Below are 19,728 nucleotides of genomic sequence, written 5' to 3' on the forward strand. Positions count from 1 at the left end.
AGCTTCAGTTCAGTTCAGTTCAGTCGCTCAGTCGTGTCCAACTCTCCGCGACCCCATGAATCACAGCACGCCAGGCCTCCCTGTCCATCACCAACTCCCGGAGTACACTCAAACTCATGTCCACAGAGTCGGTGATGCCATCCAGCCATCTCATTCTCCGTCGTCCCCTTCTCCTCCCGCCCCCAACCTTTCCCAGCATCAGAGTCTTTTCCAGTGAGTCAACTCGTCGCATGAGGTGGCCAAAGTATTGCAGTTTCAGCTTTAGCATCAGTCCCTCCAATGAACATCCAGGATTGATCTCCTTTAGAATGGACTGGTTGGATCTCCTTGCAGTATAAGGGACTCTCAAGAGTCTTCTCCAACACCACAGTTCAAAAGCATCGATTCTTCGGCGATCAGCTTTCTTCACAGTCCAACTCTCACATCCATACATGACCACGGGAAAAACCATTGCCTTGACTAGACGGACCTTGGTTGGCAAAGTAATGTCTCTGCTTTTTAAAATACTATCAAGGTTGGTCATAACTTTCCTTCCAAGGAGCAAGCGTCTTTTAATTTCACGGCTGCAATCAGCATCTGCAGTGATTTTGGAGCCCAAAAAAATAAAGTCTGACACTGTTTCCACTGTTTTTCCATCTATTTCCCATGAAGTGATGGGACCAGATGCCATGATCTTTGTTTTCTGAATGTTGAGCTTCAAGCCAACCTTTTCACTCTCCTCTTTCACTTTCATCAAGAGGCTTTTGAGTTCCTCTTCACTTTCTGCCATAAGGGTAGTGTCATCTGCATATCTGAGGTTATTGATAGCTTAGTGGAGCGCATTAGCCCCCATGGAGATGGAAAGGTGTGTTTCCATATAACCCTTGGTTTCTGCTCTACTTTTGGTCAAGCCCACAGTTCAGGAACCTCCTCTGGAGAAAGATAAATATCTCAGGGGGCTGATATTTCGTTTTCATTTAAGGTTGCTCTCCAGTCAATCTGTAATTGGTTCTCAGGGGCCCCTCCCCTCTAGGCAATTGTCAGCCCTCTTTTGTGATAAAGGGAAGGACCCACAATGAAAAGCCAAAGGAATCGGGGACCTAGAAAAGGAGATGGCGAGTGGAAGAGAGAATGGCTGTGGGGAGTGGAGGGTGAAAAGTGTGACATTTCTAATCAATGTCCCACACTATTTCAGGTTGAGCTCGAGAAGGAAGGAGTTGAAGTTGGGAAACTTCAATAATCTGAACTCTTTGGAAGATCTTAGCACATAGTCTGCTTTTCACAAGTTTTTTCCTTTGGAAGTGCTTGCAGGTGAGTTTCCTATTTTTGTATGATTGTTCACAGCTTAGTTCACAGATTCTTTAAAATATAGATAAAGAATTGGTATTTATGGAGTTTTCTCCTCTGATCATAAACACATTTTGTTTAACCCAGAGAGTCAATAGTCTGTTTTTCAAAGGCATTTGAAGAAATCCCAGTTGTCCTCTGGAATTCCAGTGTTGCAACGTCTTCCACTAAACCTTTCCCATTTCTCTATAACCCTCACTTCCTTTTATCTTCTGTTTTCCTTCTTTCTCCCCACTTCTCCAGCCCCTTGAAAAATAGAGTGAAAATGTGGTGATCTGAAAAGCCAGGATTGTGCTATGACTTGAAAATAGTTTTCATGTGAGTGAATTTTTTTAAAAAATTATTTTATTAGTAGTTTTTGGCTGCATAGCAGGCAAGATCTTGGTTCCCTGACCAGGGATCAAACCCGTGCCCCTGTGGTGGAATTGCACAGTCTTAACCACTGGATCTCTATGGAAGTACCTGAGTAAATTTTTAAACATTCCCAAGAACAGTCTCGTTGTAGAGATGACAACCATATTTTCACAAACTCTGCTAGCTGATTCTGTGATAACATACACAGACACACAGAGGAATAATTGTATTTTTCCTATACTTTTCTCCTCTGCTTCTAATCATTTGATGCATTCTCATTTTTAATAAACACACACATGCATCCCTTGGGATAGCATATGAGATCTTCCTTGCAGGCACTCAGGTGCATTTTCAGCTCTTCACTCACTTACATATCTTTGCTTTCCATGTGTCTTTCCTGCCTAGAATGCTGAGCTCACTCTCCTATCCTTTGCCTGGTTGACTCTCGTTCTTCAAGACTTTACATACAATTACTTCCTCAGGGAACCTCTCTGACCTTGATTATTACATTCCTTCAGATCCTGGTCTGGGTTGAGTTTCTCTCTACTCACGTTCCTCAATCTTATTATTTATCATGTTTGCAGTATAAAATCTTGTATGAAATTAGAATGGACTATATAAAAATTTACCAAGCAACAGTTGATAAGGTGCTAGAGGAATAAGAGACAGTGTTAAGATAAAGATGACTACAATATAGCAAACTTGAGTATCAGGCAGAATTTTCACACCACTCACAATGGAGCTGGTTGTGCTCAGGAAAGATAAAAGAGATTTTTTTTAAAAATCACACTGACTGTAAGCTGTGATAGGACAAAAAGCAGACATTTGAATGGCATTATACTGTTGCTCACGAGGAAGGCTCTATGACTGGTTATAGAGATTGGGAAGGTAGAATGTACTATATCATAAAAATATTAGATTGAACTAATAAGGTTTCTGAAGACTGGAAATTGTGAGTTTGGATCAACTTTCTTGAGTCTTGAGTATGTGCACAGTTAAGGAATGCAGGGGAGGACCAGAGTTGGAAAAGCAGTAAGGAACTAAAAAGGGGAGAGAAGAGGACAACATGTGTTAAAGATTCTTGTTTTGGAGACTCACGTTTATCTTTTTCATTTTAGCTCTACTTATCTCGGGCTTGGTGTAGAAGATGCAAAGATGCACTAGAATCTGTCACTTAATCACTGCAGAAACTTGGATGATCTTCATGGAAATGGTCTCCATAGGAAACCAGACTATTACTGCATTTGTCCTTCTTGGTTTCCGTGTCAGAGCTGAGCTGCATCTCCTTCTCTTTCTTGTGTTCACTGTCATCTACGCTTCCATCATCCTAGGGAACATGCTAATCGTTGTGGCGGTGGTTAGCTCTCAGAGGCTCCACACACCCATGTATTTCTTCCTGGCTAATCTGTCCTTCCTGGAGATCCTCTATACGTCCTCAGTGGTGCCCAAAATGTTGGAGGGCTTCTTGCATGAAGCAACCATCTCTGTGGCTGGTTGCTTGCTCCAGTTCTTTGTCTTTGGTTCTTTAGCCACTGCTGAATGCTTCCTACTGGCTGTCATGGCATATGATCGCTACCTGGCCATCGGCTACCCCCTCCGCTACCCTCTCCTGATGGGACCCAGATGGTGTTTGGGGCTGGTGGTCATAGCGTGGCTCTCTGGCTTCATGGTAGATGGATTGGTTGTAGCCCTCATGGCCCAACTGAGATTCTGTGGTCCCAACCACATAGATCACTTTTACTGTGACTTCATGCCTTTGATGAACCTGGCCTGCTCAGATTCCAGTGTAGCCCAGATGACAACATTCATTCTCTCTGTGGTCTGCCTCACTGTTCCCTTTGGACTGATTCTGACATCTTATGCCCGGATCGCGGTGGCTGTGCTGAGAGTTCCTGCTGGGGCCAGCAGAAGAAAGGCTTTCTCCACGTGCTCCTCCCACCTAGCTGTAGTGTCCACATTCTATGGCTCTCTCATGGTCTTGTACATTGCGCCCTCTGCTGTCCACTCCCAGCTCCTCACTAAGGTCTTTGCTCTGCTCTACACGGTGGTCACTCCTCTGTTCAATCCTGTGATTTATACTCTGAGGAATAAGGAAGTTCAACAGGCACTATGGAGGCTTCTGTATGTTAAGCAAGCTGAAACAATTGATTGAAGAAGGATGGTGGTAAAGATGTTATTTGGACTTTGGGATGTCTTCCAGGATTGGTTGGGTAGGAATAACTGTTGCGTTTTGACATTTCCCTCTGTGATAAGCTTAATAGTTATCATATTTATACTAAAAATGGGTATTGTAGAACAATAACTTTGACGTGTTTACTTAAAATATTTTACTTTAATATTTTATTAAATCTTTAATATCTTTATTAAATAAGCTGTCAATATTTCCTATAGTAAATAGCTATACAAAAGTAGCAACACAAAACAAATCTAGAGATCTTGGCTACCTGTATTATATACATAAAACAAGTTGAATCATGGAAGTGTGTGATCTAGTTTTCGTTGATGACTATGTCTTGAACCTCTTTTTATTTTGACCAATATATACTTATTTATTCTTGTGAGATTTTTAGCATAGCTAACATGATTTAAGTAATCGTCTATTGTGAAAGCTCTTAGTTCACCATACAAATATAGTTCACATTTAGATTTTCCTACAATAAATTCTTAGGAGTTGAATTGCCAAGTTTAAGGAAAAGCATATTAAAATAAATTTAAAGCTGAATGCATTTTAATTGTTTAGCTATTTTGTTGTAGACAATTTCAAATATACACAAAAGTAGATAGAAATTATAATGAACCCCATATAGCCATCATCTAGCATCAATAACAACATTTGGCAATCCTATTTCTACTGCCTAAAGCTTCTTCTTTTTTTCTATTCTGGAAAATTTTAGAGCAAATTTCAGATGTATAAGTATTGTGTGTGTTGTATAAATTATATTCTGTGTGCAAGTACATTTGATCCTTGAACAATATGGGTTTGAACTGCACAGGTCCACTTAAAGGCAGATGTTTGTAAAAACTACAGCAGTACAGGATTTGTGGCTGGTTGAATCTGTGAATAGGGAACTTCATGTGTACAGAGGAACCATGTGTATGGAAGACCAACTCAAAGTCATGGGTGGATTTTCACCTTCTCAGTGGTTCATTGACCCTAACCTTGGTGTTGTTCAAGGGTCTACTGTATTTGATATGCTTGCTGACTGATAAAGGCATTTAAGGAAAAATAAGTGCCAAACCATCTGATGCTACAATATTTAACAATACTACTCCACAGGCATCTAATACACAGACCATGTTAAAATTTCTCTAATTATCTTTAAGTAAATTCTTAAAATTAAGATTTTTAAACAAAGTTCACACAATGTATCTTGTATTTCTTAGTCCCTTATTTCATAGAAGTCCTTCTTCCCTCTTTTTTTCCCCCATGCCTTTGACTTATTGGAGAAATCTCTTTATCTGTAAAGAGTTTATATTCTACATTAGACTTTCTGCTGACTTATGGTTTTGTCTGGTGTCTACCCCTATATCTTGTATTTTATATAAAATTGTTCTGTGTCGGTCTCAGCCTATTGATGCTGTTGTGATGCCATCAGCTAAGAATGCCTTGGGCACTCACCTGGACTGACCCCACAGACATTTCTCTGACCAAGGCCAATGATGTGGCTGAGCTGACCTTTGTAGTTCTTAATATGACTGCAGGATGCACCTCAGCAACAATCATGATCCGTTCCGTTCAGTCGCTCAGTCGTGTCCGACTCTTTGCGACCCCGTGGACTGTAGCCTACCAGGCTTCTCCGTCCATGGGATTCTCCAGGCAAGAATACTGGAGTGGGTTACCATTTCCTTCTCCAAGGGATCTTCCCGACCCAGGGATCGAACCCGGGTCTCCTGCATTGGAGGCAGACGCTTTAACCTCTGAGCCACCAGGGAAGCCCAACAATCATGATAGAACTTTGAAAAAAACAAACCTGCTTTTTTTCAAAGTTCTATAGACTGCCAAGCTCACTGTAGACTGCCAGGCTCCTCTGTCCGTGAAATTCTCCAGGCCAGAATACTGGAGTAGGTAGCTGTTCCCTTCTCCAGGGGACCTTCCCAACCCAGGGATCAAAACCAGGTCTCCCGCATTGTAGGCAGATTCTTTACTGCCTACAGGAAAGCCACCAGGAAAGCCCTGAAAAAATAAGGTTTGTTACTCATAGGTCTTGGAGGTTACATGGCACACCTGGGGCCAAACACAGAGAATTTAGGGAAAGAGAGAGAGAGAGAAAGAGAGACGGAGTTTCTGCTATTATTAGGGTCAAGGGTGGGGGGTGCCTAGGGTTTCATAGGTTCATTCTTTATAGGTGAACATAAAACACAATATAAATAATTTAAATATAAATTTAAATTCCTGCATGGAATTTAAGCATGGGCGGGAAAAGCCCATGGAATTAAAGCATGGATGGGAAAAGCAGAGTCACTCAAGTGGTCAGTTAATGGAGGTCATCCAGGGTTTTCTAAAAGAGGAACTTCATGGGTGGAGTGGCCCAGCTTTTTATCTAGATGTGTAGTTGACTATACGTTTATTTGAGATAAATGTGTTTGAAATAAATGCCTGGCAATCAGAAGATTAATGTCAAACACTTACATTACAATAAAAAGGGTAACTATCAGACACTTAAACTACAAAACTAATATTAAGATAGACGTTTGATTGGATCTGGGTTAGCTTTTTAGCAGAATGTCACAGAACTCCTGTGATTTCTACTGCACCATATCATGAGGTACGCAATGATTGGTTGTCCCATTTTTAGTGATGCTCTTTATATTATTGACCAGAGGGTTCAGGTGGCATCTGTCTGATCCATGTATTATTCGGTTTTCAATCAGATTTTCACCTAATATCTTTAGCTCCCATTAATAAAAGTTGCTGATTAATGCCCAAGTGATTTAATTATTTGAACATATTATATTTTCTTTTAATGTTTTGAATGCATTTGTAACTGTTGTAAAAGCTTTGTTTGTGGATTCTTATATCTGGGCCGCATCAACTTTAGTTTTTATTCACTTCTTTTTCTCTTGAATGTTGATCAGATTTTACCAATTATTTGTATGACTAATAATTTTTTGACTGAATATAGGTCGTTGAGGAAATTCTGGACTCTCTTTTTCAAAAGAAGATTGGTTTTTGTTCTAGCAGACATTTCAAGTCATGGAAGGTCATCTTGACCTTGAAGATCATCTTGAATCAAGTAGGCTTGGTTTTATGCCCTGGAAGTATGGATTTGTGGAAAGTCCAAGGTGTTACTGTCTTTTGTGATATGACTCAGCGTCCAAATTCTCTCTTCCTGGTGGCATGGTCAGGGTTTTGGATTTAGCCTGTGTTTGGTCAGGTCTAATGTAGGCCTTCGGAGAAGGCAATGGCAAGCCACTCCAGTACTCTTGCCTAGAAAATCCCATGGATGGAGCAGCCTGGTAGGCTGCAGTCCGTGAGGTCTCTAAGGGTCGGACATGACTGAGTGACTTCACTTTCAGTTTTCACTTTCACACGTTGGAGAAGGAAATGGCAACCCACTCCAGTGTTCTTGCCTGGAGAATCCCAGGGAAGGGGGAGCCTGGTGGGGTTCCGTCTATGGGGTCACACAGAGTCAGACATGACTGAAGTGACGCAGCAGTGCAGCAGCAGCAGAGCAGCCAACTTTCCTGGTACTGCTCTTCTCCAAGCCCTGCTCCACTTCTAGTGTGTTTTATTTCAATCCTATAGCAGCTTCTTTCTGATAAGTCTCAAATAATCTTTCCATTCATATCTTGAAGTCAGCCACAGCCACAGCATCTGTTTCCCCCAAACTATTTTTGGATATCTTCTGCAAAGATCCCTCTTCTCTTGTGCTTTATCCTACAACTTTCAGTTGCTTGAGGTACTCCGTGTTTCAAACTCTGATCTTTGCTTTCTCGGTGAGTGGGATTGCTCATATATTGATTCACAACCTTGGGAATTCCCTGGGTGAAATTTATAACTGATCCCTAAATATGGAAGGCAAGGAGAGACCTAGAATCTAGTTCTCCTGGTTTCTGTATCAGTTTTATTTCGATTTGTCTATGTAATGCTCTCTGAGAATCTTGATGTTAACTGATGTACTTTGTAAATGTGGTGGTGAAGTAGGGAGAGATTTTTTCCAAATGCTTTTTTATGGAGGTTATTCTTAGTCCCAAGAACTCTTCATACTCAGAATCTTTTTCAGGGAACTCTTCACATCCTTATTTCTTAGACTATAAATGAAAGGATTGAGAGTGGGAGTTACCAGGGCATACATGACAGCAGCACCCAGCTCCCCAGAAGCATGGGAAGTTGACGGGGACTTCAGGTAGGTGGCAAAGACCGAGCTGTAGAAGAGGATGACCATGGAGAGGTGGGAGCTGCATGTGGCCAGGGCTTTCTTTCTCCCCTGTGCTGATGGCACCCGAGCTACGGCAAGGAAGATATGGGCATAGGAGCTTATGATGCAGAGGAGAGGGCTGATTCCTAAGAGTCCTGTCAGAACCATCATCAGGTCCTCATTGAGGTGGGTATCAGAGCAGGAAAACCTTAAGAGTGGTTTGAAATCACAAAAAATGTGAGGAATCTCTAGATTAGCATAGAATGATAGTCGGGTTAGCATCAAGGTTTGGATCAAAGAGTCGGAGTGGGCCACTCCCCATGCCCCACCCACCAGCAGTCCACATCTGCAAGGAGTCATTAGGAGTGGGTAGTGCAGAGGATGGCAGATGGCAGTGTAGCGGTCGATAGCCATGGCCGTCAAAAGCAGGTTGTCCATGTTAGCAAAAACTGCGAAGAAATATAACTGGGCCAGGCACTCAGAAAAGGAGATCGATCTGTTGCTGGTCCACAAAGTCTCCAGCATTTTGGGGGCTGTGGTAGTAGTGGAGCAGAGGTCGACCAGGGAGAGCTGGCTGAGGAAGAAGTACATGGGGGTGTGGAGGTGGATGTCAGCACCAGTAGCCAGCAGCAGCAGCAAGTTTCCCAAGAGACTCAGCAAGTAGAGGGCCAGGAAGAGGCCAAAGAGGAGCTGTGGTTTGTCTGGGTCACTGGACAGTCCTGAGAGGACAAAGTCAGGGTTCTTGCTGCAGTTCATTTCTGGTTTTGATGGGCTACAAGAAAAGAACCAGCATAAAGAGCATTCACTCAGTTAGCTACAGATGGATAAAACCTTGGATCCTTTCTCTTGGCAATGGGTTTTACTTATACCACCAATGGGAAGAATGGATATGCAAAAATAGCAGTGGGGAATACAAGAGCTGTACCTCACAAAAGATGGTCAAATTAAGGAAACATCAAGGTAAGAGAATGAGAGAAACAACAGAGATTTCCTGGAGGTATTAAAGTGTAAAGAGTTTTCTTAATGATACTTTGTATAATTGGCGGTTTAACTACTTGCTTGTTAATCTGTTTTCTTCACAAGACCAAGAGTCTTTCAAGGCAGAGGCTGCATTTCAGAACTTAGCTTAATGCCTGGCACATAGAAGGAGCTCAGTAAATACCTACCCACCTACACAGTCAGTATCCTCCTAACTCTTTTCACAAGGATCATGCCCCCACCCATACATTCTCCATACTATGGTCAGCATGTCTTTTCAAAAAAGAAAACCTCATCATGTCACTTCATTGTTTGAAAAATGGGACTCTACATACAAATGGCCAGTAGGCGCCTGAAAAGATGCTCATCATTGCTAATTATTAGAGAAATGCAAAATCAAAACTAAAATGAGGTACCACCTTACATGAGTAAGAACGCCCACCATTAAAAAGTCTACAAAATAATAAATGCTGGAGAGAGCATGGAGCAAAGGAACCCTCTTAAACTGTTGGTGGGAATGGAAATTGTTGCATCCACTGTGGAAAGCAGTATGGAGGTTCCTCCGAAAACTAAAAGTAGAGTTGCCATATGAGCCAGCAGTTTCACTTCTGGAAATATACCCAGACAAAACTATGATTAAAAAAGTCACATGTACCCCTATGTTCATAGAAACACAATTTACTATTTATGAAAAACCCTAAATACCTATTGACAGATGAATGGATAAAGAAGATGTATACATAGAACACAATGGAATTTACTCAGTCATTAAAAAAATGAAATAATGCTATTTGCAGCAGCATAGATTGATCTAGAGATGATCATAGTAAGTGAAGTAAATAAATCAGAAAGGGAAAGACAAATACCATATGATATCAGTTATATGTGGAATCTAAAAAACGGCACAAGTGAACATATCTATGAAACAGAAACAGACTCACAGAACTAGAGAACAGGCTTGTGGGAGTTCCCTGGCAGTCCGGTAGTTAGGACTCATTGCTCTCACTGCCTACCATGGCCAGGGATCAATCCCTGGTCAAGGAACTAAAGTCCCTCAACAGTAGGGACAAAAAAGAGCAGACTTGTGGTTGCCAAGGGGGAGGGGGAAGAGGAGGAAATAGGTGGAGAAGGTAAGTATTGGGCATTTAGGATTAGCAAAGCAAAGTATTATGGATAGGATGGATAAACACCAAGATCCTACAATATGGCACATGGAGCATATTCAATATTCTCTGATAAACCATAATGGAAAAGAACATGAAAAATAAAATATGTATAACTGAGTCACTATGCTGTACAGCAGAAATTAAAACAACACTGTAAATCAACCATACTTCAATTAAATTTTTAAAAATGAATCCCCAGAGAACCATTGCTCTTATGAAAAATACCCTGCCATGTCTTAAAAAGCTCATTTGGTTTGGACCTCGAGGTGTCTCACTGTCCACTCATCGTCTGTCCCCCAGCAACACTGGCTGCACTGCATCACCTGACATACACCATGTTCATTCTCTGCTTTAAGTCAGTTCTTGCTCATCCTTCTAACCTCTAACTTTCTTAGGAAAGTCCTCCTTTGCCTCTTTGTCTAAGACAACACTTCCTTTTCTGTGTTCTCATGGCACCTTGGTAGTTTACTGCAATTGTAATATGGAGGATATAATCACATTTATTTAAATATTTAAGTTATTTAGTTTACATTGGTCTCCCTAACAAAGCAACATGATCATTATGGCTGAGATTGAATCAGATTTTCCTCTCCAGTGCTTGGAATACAAAGCACGGTATATGTCAGTGAAGGTAGGAGAGGACAATGGGTTGTCTTCCCCCAAAAGTATTTTTCCATTTCAAGAAAAAAATTTCTTTCCTACAAAAACTGTCCTAGTAACATGGGTTGGAAACATTGATTCATCTAATTCCTTCATCAAATTGAGACCAAGTATGATAAGTTTTATTTCCTATGAAATTTCCTTCATTTCAGACTCTTTCTCACCTTTTTAATTGTTATCCTTTTTGATCTTTCTCTAGTCAACTCATTTCCAGTTAGTTTCATCAGCAGCTAACAGGATTCACTGTCTCTAACTCTAGTTGCTAAGATCCAAGCTGTCAGCATCTGCATAAATTTTAGGGCTTTCTTCTTTGGGCCTGATTCTCCTTGGTTTACATTTTTCTAATATCTTGTTTCCTGTTGCATCACATATCCACTGGTGCCTCTTTATCAAGAACTTCTGCATCTGCATCCTCCTATCAATAAGATAGGATTTTCCATTACTCAGCAGCATTCATTTTCCTTTTCTCAATTATAGTATAAATTCCTGGGAGAAGGGACCATGCATGAATGCATGCGTGCTAAGTCACTGCTAAGTCGTGTCTGACTCTTTGCAATCCTATGGATTGTAGCCTGCCAGGCTCCTCTGTCCATGGGATTCTCCAGCCAAGAATACCAGAGTGGGTTGTCATGCCCTCCTCCAGGAGGTCTTCCTGACCTAGAGATTGAAGATACATTATGTCTTCTGCATTTGCAGGCAGGTTCTTTACTACTAGTGCCCCCTGGGAAGCCCGGTAGGGATGATGGTTCTTTAAAATATTTTAAGCACCACCTAGGACATGAGTATGTGGTTGTTTCCAAGGATTATTGTTCAGCAGTTTCTCTCAAAACATGAGGACATCTATGTATTTCTAATGTGTGAGTAGAGAAAATGCCCTTTGTGTCAACTTCTGTGAAGAGATGAGCTCTACTCTGCTTCTTGGAAGTCAGTTACACCTGAATAAAAGTTTTATTTGTGTCTGCTAATAATGAGTTGTATAAGGTAGATGATCTTCAACATTTCTGCAGTCTGTGGTATCTATAATCAAAGTCGTATAAGGAATCTTGTGATAGGCACAGTTACATTTTCTTTTCCACTGATAGTCTCATTTCTCCCTTGTTTCTAACAAACTTTAAATGTTCCAATGTTAACTGACTCAGGATAAGGAGACATAATGCTTTCCTTCTTCAAGCCAAGCATTTTTAAATATGTGAGAACAGAGATTCTGAAACCTTAGCATGCTTAAGGATCATTTGCTGAGTCAGTGAAGTCCCAGATTCCTGGGATCCACCCAGAGGTTCTGATTTAAGAAGTCTGAGGCGGAACATGAGAATTTGCTTTTCTATCATTCTCCAACATCAGATGATGTGCATGTCATTAATGTGCTGTGTAATTCAAATATAGCAAAATGCATTCTTTTACCATCTGAATTGCTCTTTTTTGCTTTTCTCTCTCTCTCTCTTTTTTTTTTTACTGAGAACTGAAAGATTTCCCACTTTTTACAAGATTAAATCTTCCTGTACTCCTTTATCTCTTTCAGTTCAGTCAGTCGTGTCCCACTCTTTGGGACCCCATGGACTCTAGCCTGCTGTGCTCTGTTCATGGGATTCTCCAGGCGAGAATACTGGAGTGGGTTGCCATTTCCTTCTCCACTTATCCCTTCAGAATATTGCTTCTTCAGCTTAGACAGGGCCGTGATTCTCACATTTCAAATCTCTCAGGTTGTGCCTTCTTGACTGTTACTAAATAGTCTCACTGTTATTATATCCACCTCTGGGTTTATATTATATCCATCTCTCAATTATAGTATAAGTGAGAGAATTATACTATTATATATGTGTATATATATGTAAAACTCTACAGAATATATGGTTTACCTTAAGTCTCAGGACAAGTGTGGCTCAATACTGAAATTACCTAAATACTGTTTTAACACCTCAAAGTAATGAGGGTTTTCTATCCGTCTTTAAAATTTTGGCCTCAGATGGAGCATACCCTAAACCTGGTAAGTTCCCGTAGCGTTCTCCAGATGATGGCCCACTTCTCTGATTTTAGAGCAAAGTCTTCAAAACCCTCAGTGTCTCCACTGCTGCTGCTGCGTCTCTTCAGTCATGTCCAACTCTGTGCGATCCCATAGACGGCAGCCCACCAGGCTCCCCCGTCCCTGGGATTCTCCAGGCAAGAACACTGGAGTGGGTTGCCATTGCCTTCTCCAATGCATGAAAGTGAAAAGTGAAAGTGAAGTCGCTCAGTCAACTACTTATTGCCAATTACTTTTCAAACCTTTAATCTTCTCTTGAACTGACTTCAATCAAACTTTTGCTCTTACCATTCCACTGAATTCACTCTTGTCAACGTCAAAGTTCAATTCTCAGTCTTTAAATTCCTTGACCTGTCAGTAATACTTAACAGACTTGATCCTTCTTTTCTTACCTCAAACACTTAAAAACAAAAACAAAAAAATCTTGCTTTCAGAATACCCACCAAGCTCTCCTGGGTTTCCAGTGCAGACTTGTTTTCAGTCTCCTTGGCTGCTTGTTGCTCTTCCTTCTTATTATTCACTTTTGTACCTCTCTTCTTTTCTGTTTTATGCTTCATATATCTATAAACACATAGCTCTCAAATTATATCTTTAATTTCAGCTTATTTTTCTAACTCTAGACATATATATTTAATTTCCAACTAGCCATTTCTACAATAGCTGTTTTACCATTTAAGATATATTCTTTCAGCTCGTTTGATTTATATATTGCCTTGGAAACAGATATGCAAATCAAAAGAGACTTTCTATGTTATGGAGCCCACCAAGTGCAGAACTTGAACTCTTTACGGTCCACTTTGAAAGCTGATCCGGTTACTCCATTTGCGACATGACATCTGCAGCCCTTGCCTCTGGTGTCTCTACTCTTTACTCCATAAATGATGACCTCAGAAATATTCATTCTATCCAATGTTATTGGTGGGTGGATGAGAAAGAACAAAGACTATTAGGGCCTTGGAATATTCTGATGTACCAGCTAAAGATAATGCATTTAGGAGCTGAGCATTATCAATCTTCATTTCTCTTGGGACCAGAAAGAGTTTGGCCGCAAAAGAAATCTTTCTGGCCTTAGAGACTCAGTTCCCAAAGTTACTCATTAGCGAAAAACCTAGAGGAATTTTCTGTTGAGAAAGTTTCCTATAGATAGGGTTGAGGATGAAAATTAACAATTAAACAGAAGCCTAACATTGATTTGGAAGTAACTTAGAAAAATTACTTGAAACGCAAAACTATTATTCACTGCTCTGTCTCCTTATGTAAGAATAACTTGAAGAGATTGATATACAGCTACAATATATCATATATGTCCTTTTATTTTTAGTGCTATGAACTTTTGTCATAAAACATACTGAAATTTATAAAATTATTTTCATAGATCTATTGATAAAGTCATCTCAGTTGAGACCTGAAATATATTAAATGGAGTTGGTGCCTCCCTGATGTACTCTTCCCAATTTCTGAACCACAGAATAATGCAGCTTAATTAAATGTGTTTAAACTGTGTTTTGGATAACAGTGTGTAATGCAGCAGTAGGTAACCATGTGCTCCTCTATAGTTTATAGTCTCTGTGAAGGTTGGATTATGTAAAAAATTCTGATCCCTAGAAATTCTGGTCTGAAATAGTTCAGGGTTAAGATGCCTTCTCCCCATACACTTTCTTTTATAAACAAAACTGGAATTGTCACTGTTTTGTCATTAGAACAAAACTGGACCAAAGAAGATAGAGTTGGAGAACCATGTGAGTAAGATTAGAACCAAATTCCTTGGATCTACAAAAGTGAATGTAAACAATATGAATGATCAGTCCATAACCTCAAAATATCCTCCTATATTCTTACCTGCATATATCTCTATTTTACTTATTTATTATTTTTTTTTATCTGTGGTTGTGCTGTCCAGCTTGTGGAATCTTAGTTCCCTAACCAGGGATTGAACCCCAGCCTTTGGCAGTGGAAGTGCATAGTCCTAAACACTCCAGGGACACCAGGGAATCCTGTATCTCTAATAGTTGCAAGTGCTGGCACTCCCCATGGTTTCAGGTCCAGTGATACTTCTAAGAACTTAGAAAGTGGGAAACATAGTGATTCTTGTCTATTAACTCCAAAAATACTTCAGCAATTACTATTTAATAGTTTTTACTTAGTATAAGCTTGATGACAGGTAAGGAAAATAAGAAACATTTTTGATGAGTTCTTCATATTTCCTTGATATTACATCATATATATCACACTGTAATCTGTGAAAGTAAATATAGAAATAAAAAAATAAAATGTATTAAAAGGAAAAGTCTTGAAACTCAATTTTCAAGAGACCAAAAATTGAGGGGAAATATACCAATGGGCAAGAAAGGTATTCCTGAGAATTTTTTAAGCTGCCTCCACTTATAACAATATTTTACAGTTATCTTTGACAGTCCAATTTTGTCCAATTGACTTATAAAACATATTTGGAGTCAGAGTTCACAAAATTCTTTAGATAAACCATTGGTTATTTTATCTCTGTTAATTAATACTCAAAATATTTTTTGCTTTATTAACTTACTTGCTTCCGGATTGGAGAAAAACAAATCATGACATACATGATTTATCACTTAAAAATATCCTTTGGCTCATATGTGAGTTACCATTTATTTTTCCAGTTGAGTAATCGGGACCATTAATTCAATACCTTAAAATATTACAGCATAAGAATTTTATTGTTCAGTTCAGTCGCTCAGTTGTGTCCGACTCTTTGCAACCCCAATCACCACAGCATGCCAGGCCTCTGTCTATCACCAACTCCCGGAGTCTACCCAAACTCATGTCCATCGAGTTGGTGATTCCATCCAACCATCTCATCCTCTGTCGTCCCCTTCTCCTCCTGCCTTCAATCTTTCGCAGCATCAGGGGCTTTTCAAATGAGTCAGCTCTTCGCATCAGGTGGCCAAAGTACTGGAGTTTCAGCTTCAACATCAGTCCTTCCAGTGAACACCCAGAACTGACATTATAATATATAAACTTACTGGGAGCACACAGGTAAACAGACCTAAATACTATTCAACTACAGAGTGCATGGGTAACTAAGACAAATTTCTGTATCTAATTTTATTCAAGAACACAAAGGAATACATAACAAATCAGTTTCATCAATTGATATTCCCAAAACAGACTCAGCATTAAGATTCCATGTCTGTTTAAGTTTCCATTATCTAGAAATGCATTACTTAACAAAATATACTGGACTTACCCATTCACATTTCCTTTATATACTTCCTACTGTTTTTACAAATGGTAAACAATTAGAAAAGCAGTATACCTTCACATGTCAATTTTCTTATTGCCCCTTTATATTTATGCCTCAGAAGAATTCTCTAGACTGCAGGTCAGAGTCTTATATTGATCGCTCTTCTCAAGGCCCCCTTCACTTCCTTGTTCCTCAAACTATAGATCAGTGGATTTAGCATAGGACTGACCACACTGTACATAATGGCAATGATCCGTTCCTGCTCCACAGAGCTACCTGTGGCAGGACGAATATAAGTGAAAACTACGGGAGCATAGAAAAGAACAACTACCATGAAGTGGAAGACACAAGTAGGCAGTGCTTTATGGAGCATGATGCAAGAATGGGTCTTGAAGAAAAGATAGATAATAATGTAGGAATAGGATAGAAGTGTTAGAAAAAATGGGCCAATGGCAAAGGTCCCTGTGACAGTATTGAGCAGCCACTCATTGAGCTCAGTGTTCCCACAGGCCAACTCCAACAATGGCTTAATATCACAGAAGAAGTGATGGATATGGTTGGAACCACAGAAGTTTAAGCGAGAGGTCATTACTGAGTGCAGTAGGGCATGGAAAAACCCAATAATCCAGATAGTGACAGCCATCTGGACACAGACCTGATGACTCATGATAAAAGGGTAATGAAGTGGTTTGCAGATAGCCACAAAATGGTCAAAGGCCATCACGGCCAACAACATGGACTCAGTGCTGCCCAGGAAGTGGAAGAAATGAAGCTGGCTCATGCATCCCAAGAAAGAAATTGCTTTGTGGGTAGAGAGGAAGTTCTCCAGCATCTTTGGCAGAGTCACCGTGGAGTAGCAGATATCTAGACATGACAGGTTTCCCAGGAAAAAATACATAGGAGAATGGAGTCTTGGATCAGAAATGACAACCATCAGGATGGCTGCATTCCCAGCCACATTGACAATGTAAATTGCAAGGAAAACCATGAAGTGAACCAGCTGCAGTACTTGGATGTCTGTCACTCCCAGGAGGAGAAATTCAGTGACTGAGGTTTGATTCAGCATCACTTGAAAGAAAAGACAAAATAACATGGAATGCGATCTCTGATGGGAACGGAGTCCCACAGCTGAGGGTTTTCCCATCTAGACAATAATATTTTGAGGAACATTGCTGTTTAAATCACGTGTTGGTTATGGACCAAACATTACTCAAGCCAAACTGTTACTCAAACATTTTAAAAATTAGATTTATCATTAATATTTTTCTTTCTTCCAGAATTTAGCCCGACTATCATCTTCTCTGATACAACTTGCCTTTTATCATCCTAAATCAACTCCAAAAGCAGGTAAATTTTTAAGCACTCCACCACAGTGCTATCTCTTGATCTAGGAAGAAACCATCTGAAGTTTTTACTTAAGAAAAATAGACAGTGAGAGAATAATAAGAGCTATAAGGAAATCTGAATAGAGATGCAGACATTGGAGCACTTCTATAAAAAGGAATCATTCAAAGTTTGGGAAATCTATGAAAGGAGAATGATTTGACTAGAATAAAAAGGTGAATCACCTATGGAACATTACCAGAGATCCCATGGGATTATCACTTTTGTAGCTAGAGAAAATTTTGAGAAATTCAGTTCAGTTCAGTTCAGTCGCTCAGTCGTGTCCGACTCTCCGCGACCCCATGAATCACAGCATACCAGGCCTCCCTGTCCATCACCAACTCCCGGAGTTCACTCAAACTCATGTCCATAGAGTCGGTGATGCCATCCAGCCATCTCTATTACATCTTTGTTGCAGCCTGGTAGAGCAGAGACCGGAACCTGCCCCATGACAGGAGGGTGCGGCAAACCGTGCCCCAGATTGTCCTAGTAAGCATGCCCAACGGACATACGCGGAGCTGGACGTCTCTCTGCTCTGCTTCAAGGGCTGCCCCTGTGTCTGTCCTCATGGAAGCAAAGCAAGATGTTCCTGATTAACAGCAGAGCCTTAATTTTACTCCCTCTTGATGGTGCGTTGATCAAACTCCCCAGTGTAGCTATTTCCTAATGATCTCATGTGACTTCTGCCAATAAAAGCGCGGGCTGAAACGAGCCATTCTGTCCTCCTGCCATGGAGAGCAGGAGGGCCCCCTGACTCTCTGCTTGCCAAATTATATGTATCTGTCTTTTCATTACGCGCCCCCCCCCCACCGCCCCTCCGTTTTCAGGTCTTTCTCACCCGCTGTGCTGAAAGCTGCACATCTTTTTTTTGTAAAGATGGCGTCAGGAATTCAGAGTAGCCTTCCTTGATAGCCATGTATATTTTGTATACTGTTAAACTTTATCACTCCTGATCAAGATACACATATGTCAAACATCGTTTTTGGTTCTCTACTAGCAAAACAAAATTATATAAAAAAATTCACTTGGGGGCAAAATCTTTCCCTAAGATTTAAAGAAAATAACAACGAGATTTTCTGTACAAAATATGTATTTCACTGCATCTTGAATATTTATCGATTACATATTTACTTTGGAGACTATCTAGCGATACGGCAATAAAAATGCAGGCAACAAAGAGTCTTCATAATCCACAAAGACAGGATTCATGGTAAGATAGGAAACAGGTCTAAATCCTTGACTTGTAAATTTAATACAGGCAAGAAGACAGAGGATATGGGCAACTCCCCAGCCTGTCTCCTGGTTCATTCTTCTACCTGACTGAGTGTTCAAATTCATGGCTAAGAAGGCTTATCAGATTGAAATGTCTGAAAAGTAAATAGAAAAATTTTTGAAAAATAAAGCGTAGAAAAATATTTGATGTGATAGTTTATACTGGAATTACAGCATAAGCTCTTCATCTTCTGAAACCTCTTTCTGAAATTCTGCCTGTTTTTTATGATCCACAGATCTTTAGATATTCAAAGCCTGAGAGAGAGTGTCCCCGGGGTTTGGGAGGATTATTGAAAGAATAAACAAGATACCTTTCTATACCTGCAATATAAGAGAATTCTCCTTGGGGAATTTCTATCTTGAGTTCCTGTTTTTTCTTTATTTTCCTTCCTTACTCTGTTTCTTTCTTAGTTTCATAACCACAGACAGTACAGTTCTCAAGGGCCTCAGGATTTCTTTAATTACTTTTCATTTCTTGGGACAGACATTTGGATACACTTCCTCATGTTGAAGACTTCCATGGGAAAATGGAAGGAAATTGGCCAATGACAGTTAAGGAATGAGGGCCAGTCATATCCCATTGATCCACACAGAAAATTGATTATCATTAAAATATTATACCCATTTATTACTGTGATATTATGGAAAACTAAAAAGAGGAATAGGAAGAAGTAGTATTGCTTTTGTGCCTTCTAAATCTGACTATTCACTATTGGTTCAGTTCAGTTCAGTTCAGTTCAGTCGCTCAGTTGTGTCTGACTCTTTACGACCCCATGAATCACAGCATGCCAGGCCTCCCCGTCCATCACCGACTCCCAGAGTTCACCCAAACTCATGTCCATCGAGTCGGTGATGCCATCCAGCCATCTCATTCTCTGTCGTCCCCTTCTCCTCCCCGCCCCCCCCCCAATCCCTCCCAGAATCAGAGTCTTCAGTTCAGTTCAGTTCAGTCGCTCAGTCGTGTCTGACTCTTTACGACCCCATGAA

General features: G+C 40.3%; 3 protein-coding genes across 3 annotated transcripts; 1 reads left to right on the forward strand and 2 right to left on the reverse strand.

The window, feature by feature from the left end:
• Nucleotides 1-2,875: 2,875 nt before the first annotated feature.
• LOC129543862 (olfactory receptor 11A1-like) lies at nucleotides 2,876-3,832 on the forward strand. Its single transcript, XM_055407224.2, has one exon. It carries the CDS (start codon nucleotides 2,876-2,878, stop codon nucleotides 3,830-3,832), a length of 957 nt encoding a protein of 318 aa, XP_055263199.2.
• A 4,033-nt stretch (nucleotides 3,833-7,865) lies between these two features.
• Nucleotides 7,866-8,795, reverse strand: LOC129543681 (olfactory receptor 1f45-like). Its single transcript, XM_055406926.2, has one exon. The coding sequence runs from the start codon at nucleotides 8,793-8,795 to the stop codon at nucleotides 7,866-7,868; it is 930 nt and encodes a 309-aa protein (XP_055262901.2).
• Nucleotides 8,796-16,225: 7,430 nt separating this feature from the next.
• On the reverse strand, nucleotides 16,226-17,179 carry LOC129543501 (olfactory receptor 12D2-like). The gene has a single exon (XM_088831095.1). It carries the CDS (start codon nucleotides 17,177-17,179, stop codon nucleotides 16,226-16,228), a length of 954 nt encoding a protein of 317 aa, XP_088687221.1.
• Between the last annotated feature and the right edge of the window lie 2,549 nt (nucleotides 17,180-19,728).

The sequence above is a fragment of the Moschus berezovskii genome, chromosome 23 (genome assembly GCF_049115385.1).
Source record: "Moschus berezovskii isolate FMDL1 chromosome 23, NW_MosBer_1.0, whole genome shotgun sequence".
Classification (NCBI taxonomy): Eukaryota; Metazoa; Chordata; class Mammalia; order Artiodactyla; family Moschidae; genus Moschus; species Moschus berezovskii.

Excerpts from the sequence above, each read along its gene's own strand:
- LOC129543862 (XM_055407224.2), top strand. The coding sequence starts at position 2,876 with ATGATCTTCATGGAAATGGTCTCCATAGGAAACCAGACTATTACTGCA.
- LOC129543681 (XM_055406926.2), bottom strand. The coding sequence starts at position 8,795 with ATGAACTGCAGCAAGAACCCTGACTTTGTCCTCTCAGGACTGTCCAGT.
- LOC129543501 (XM_088831095.1), bottom strand. The coding sequence starts at position 17,179 with ATGTTATTTTGTCTTTTCTTTCAAGTGATGCTGAATCAAACCTCAGTC.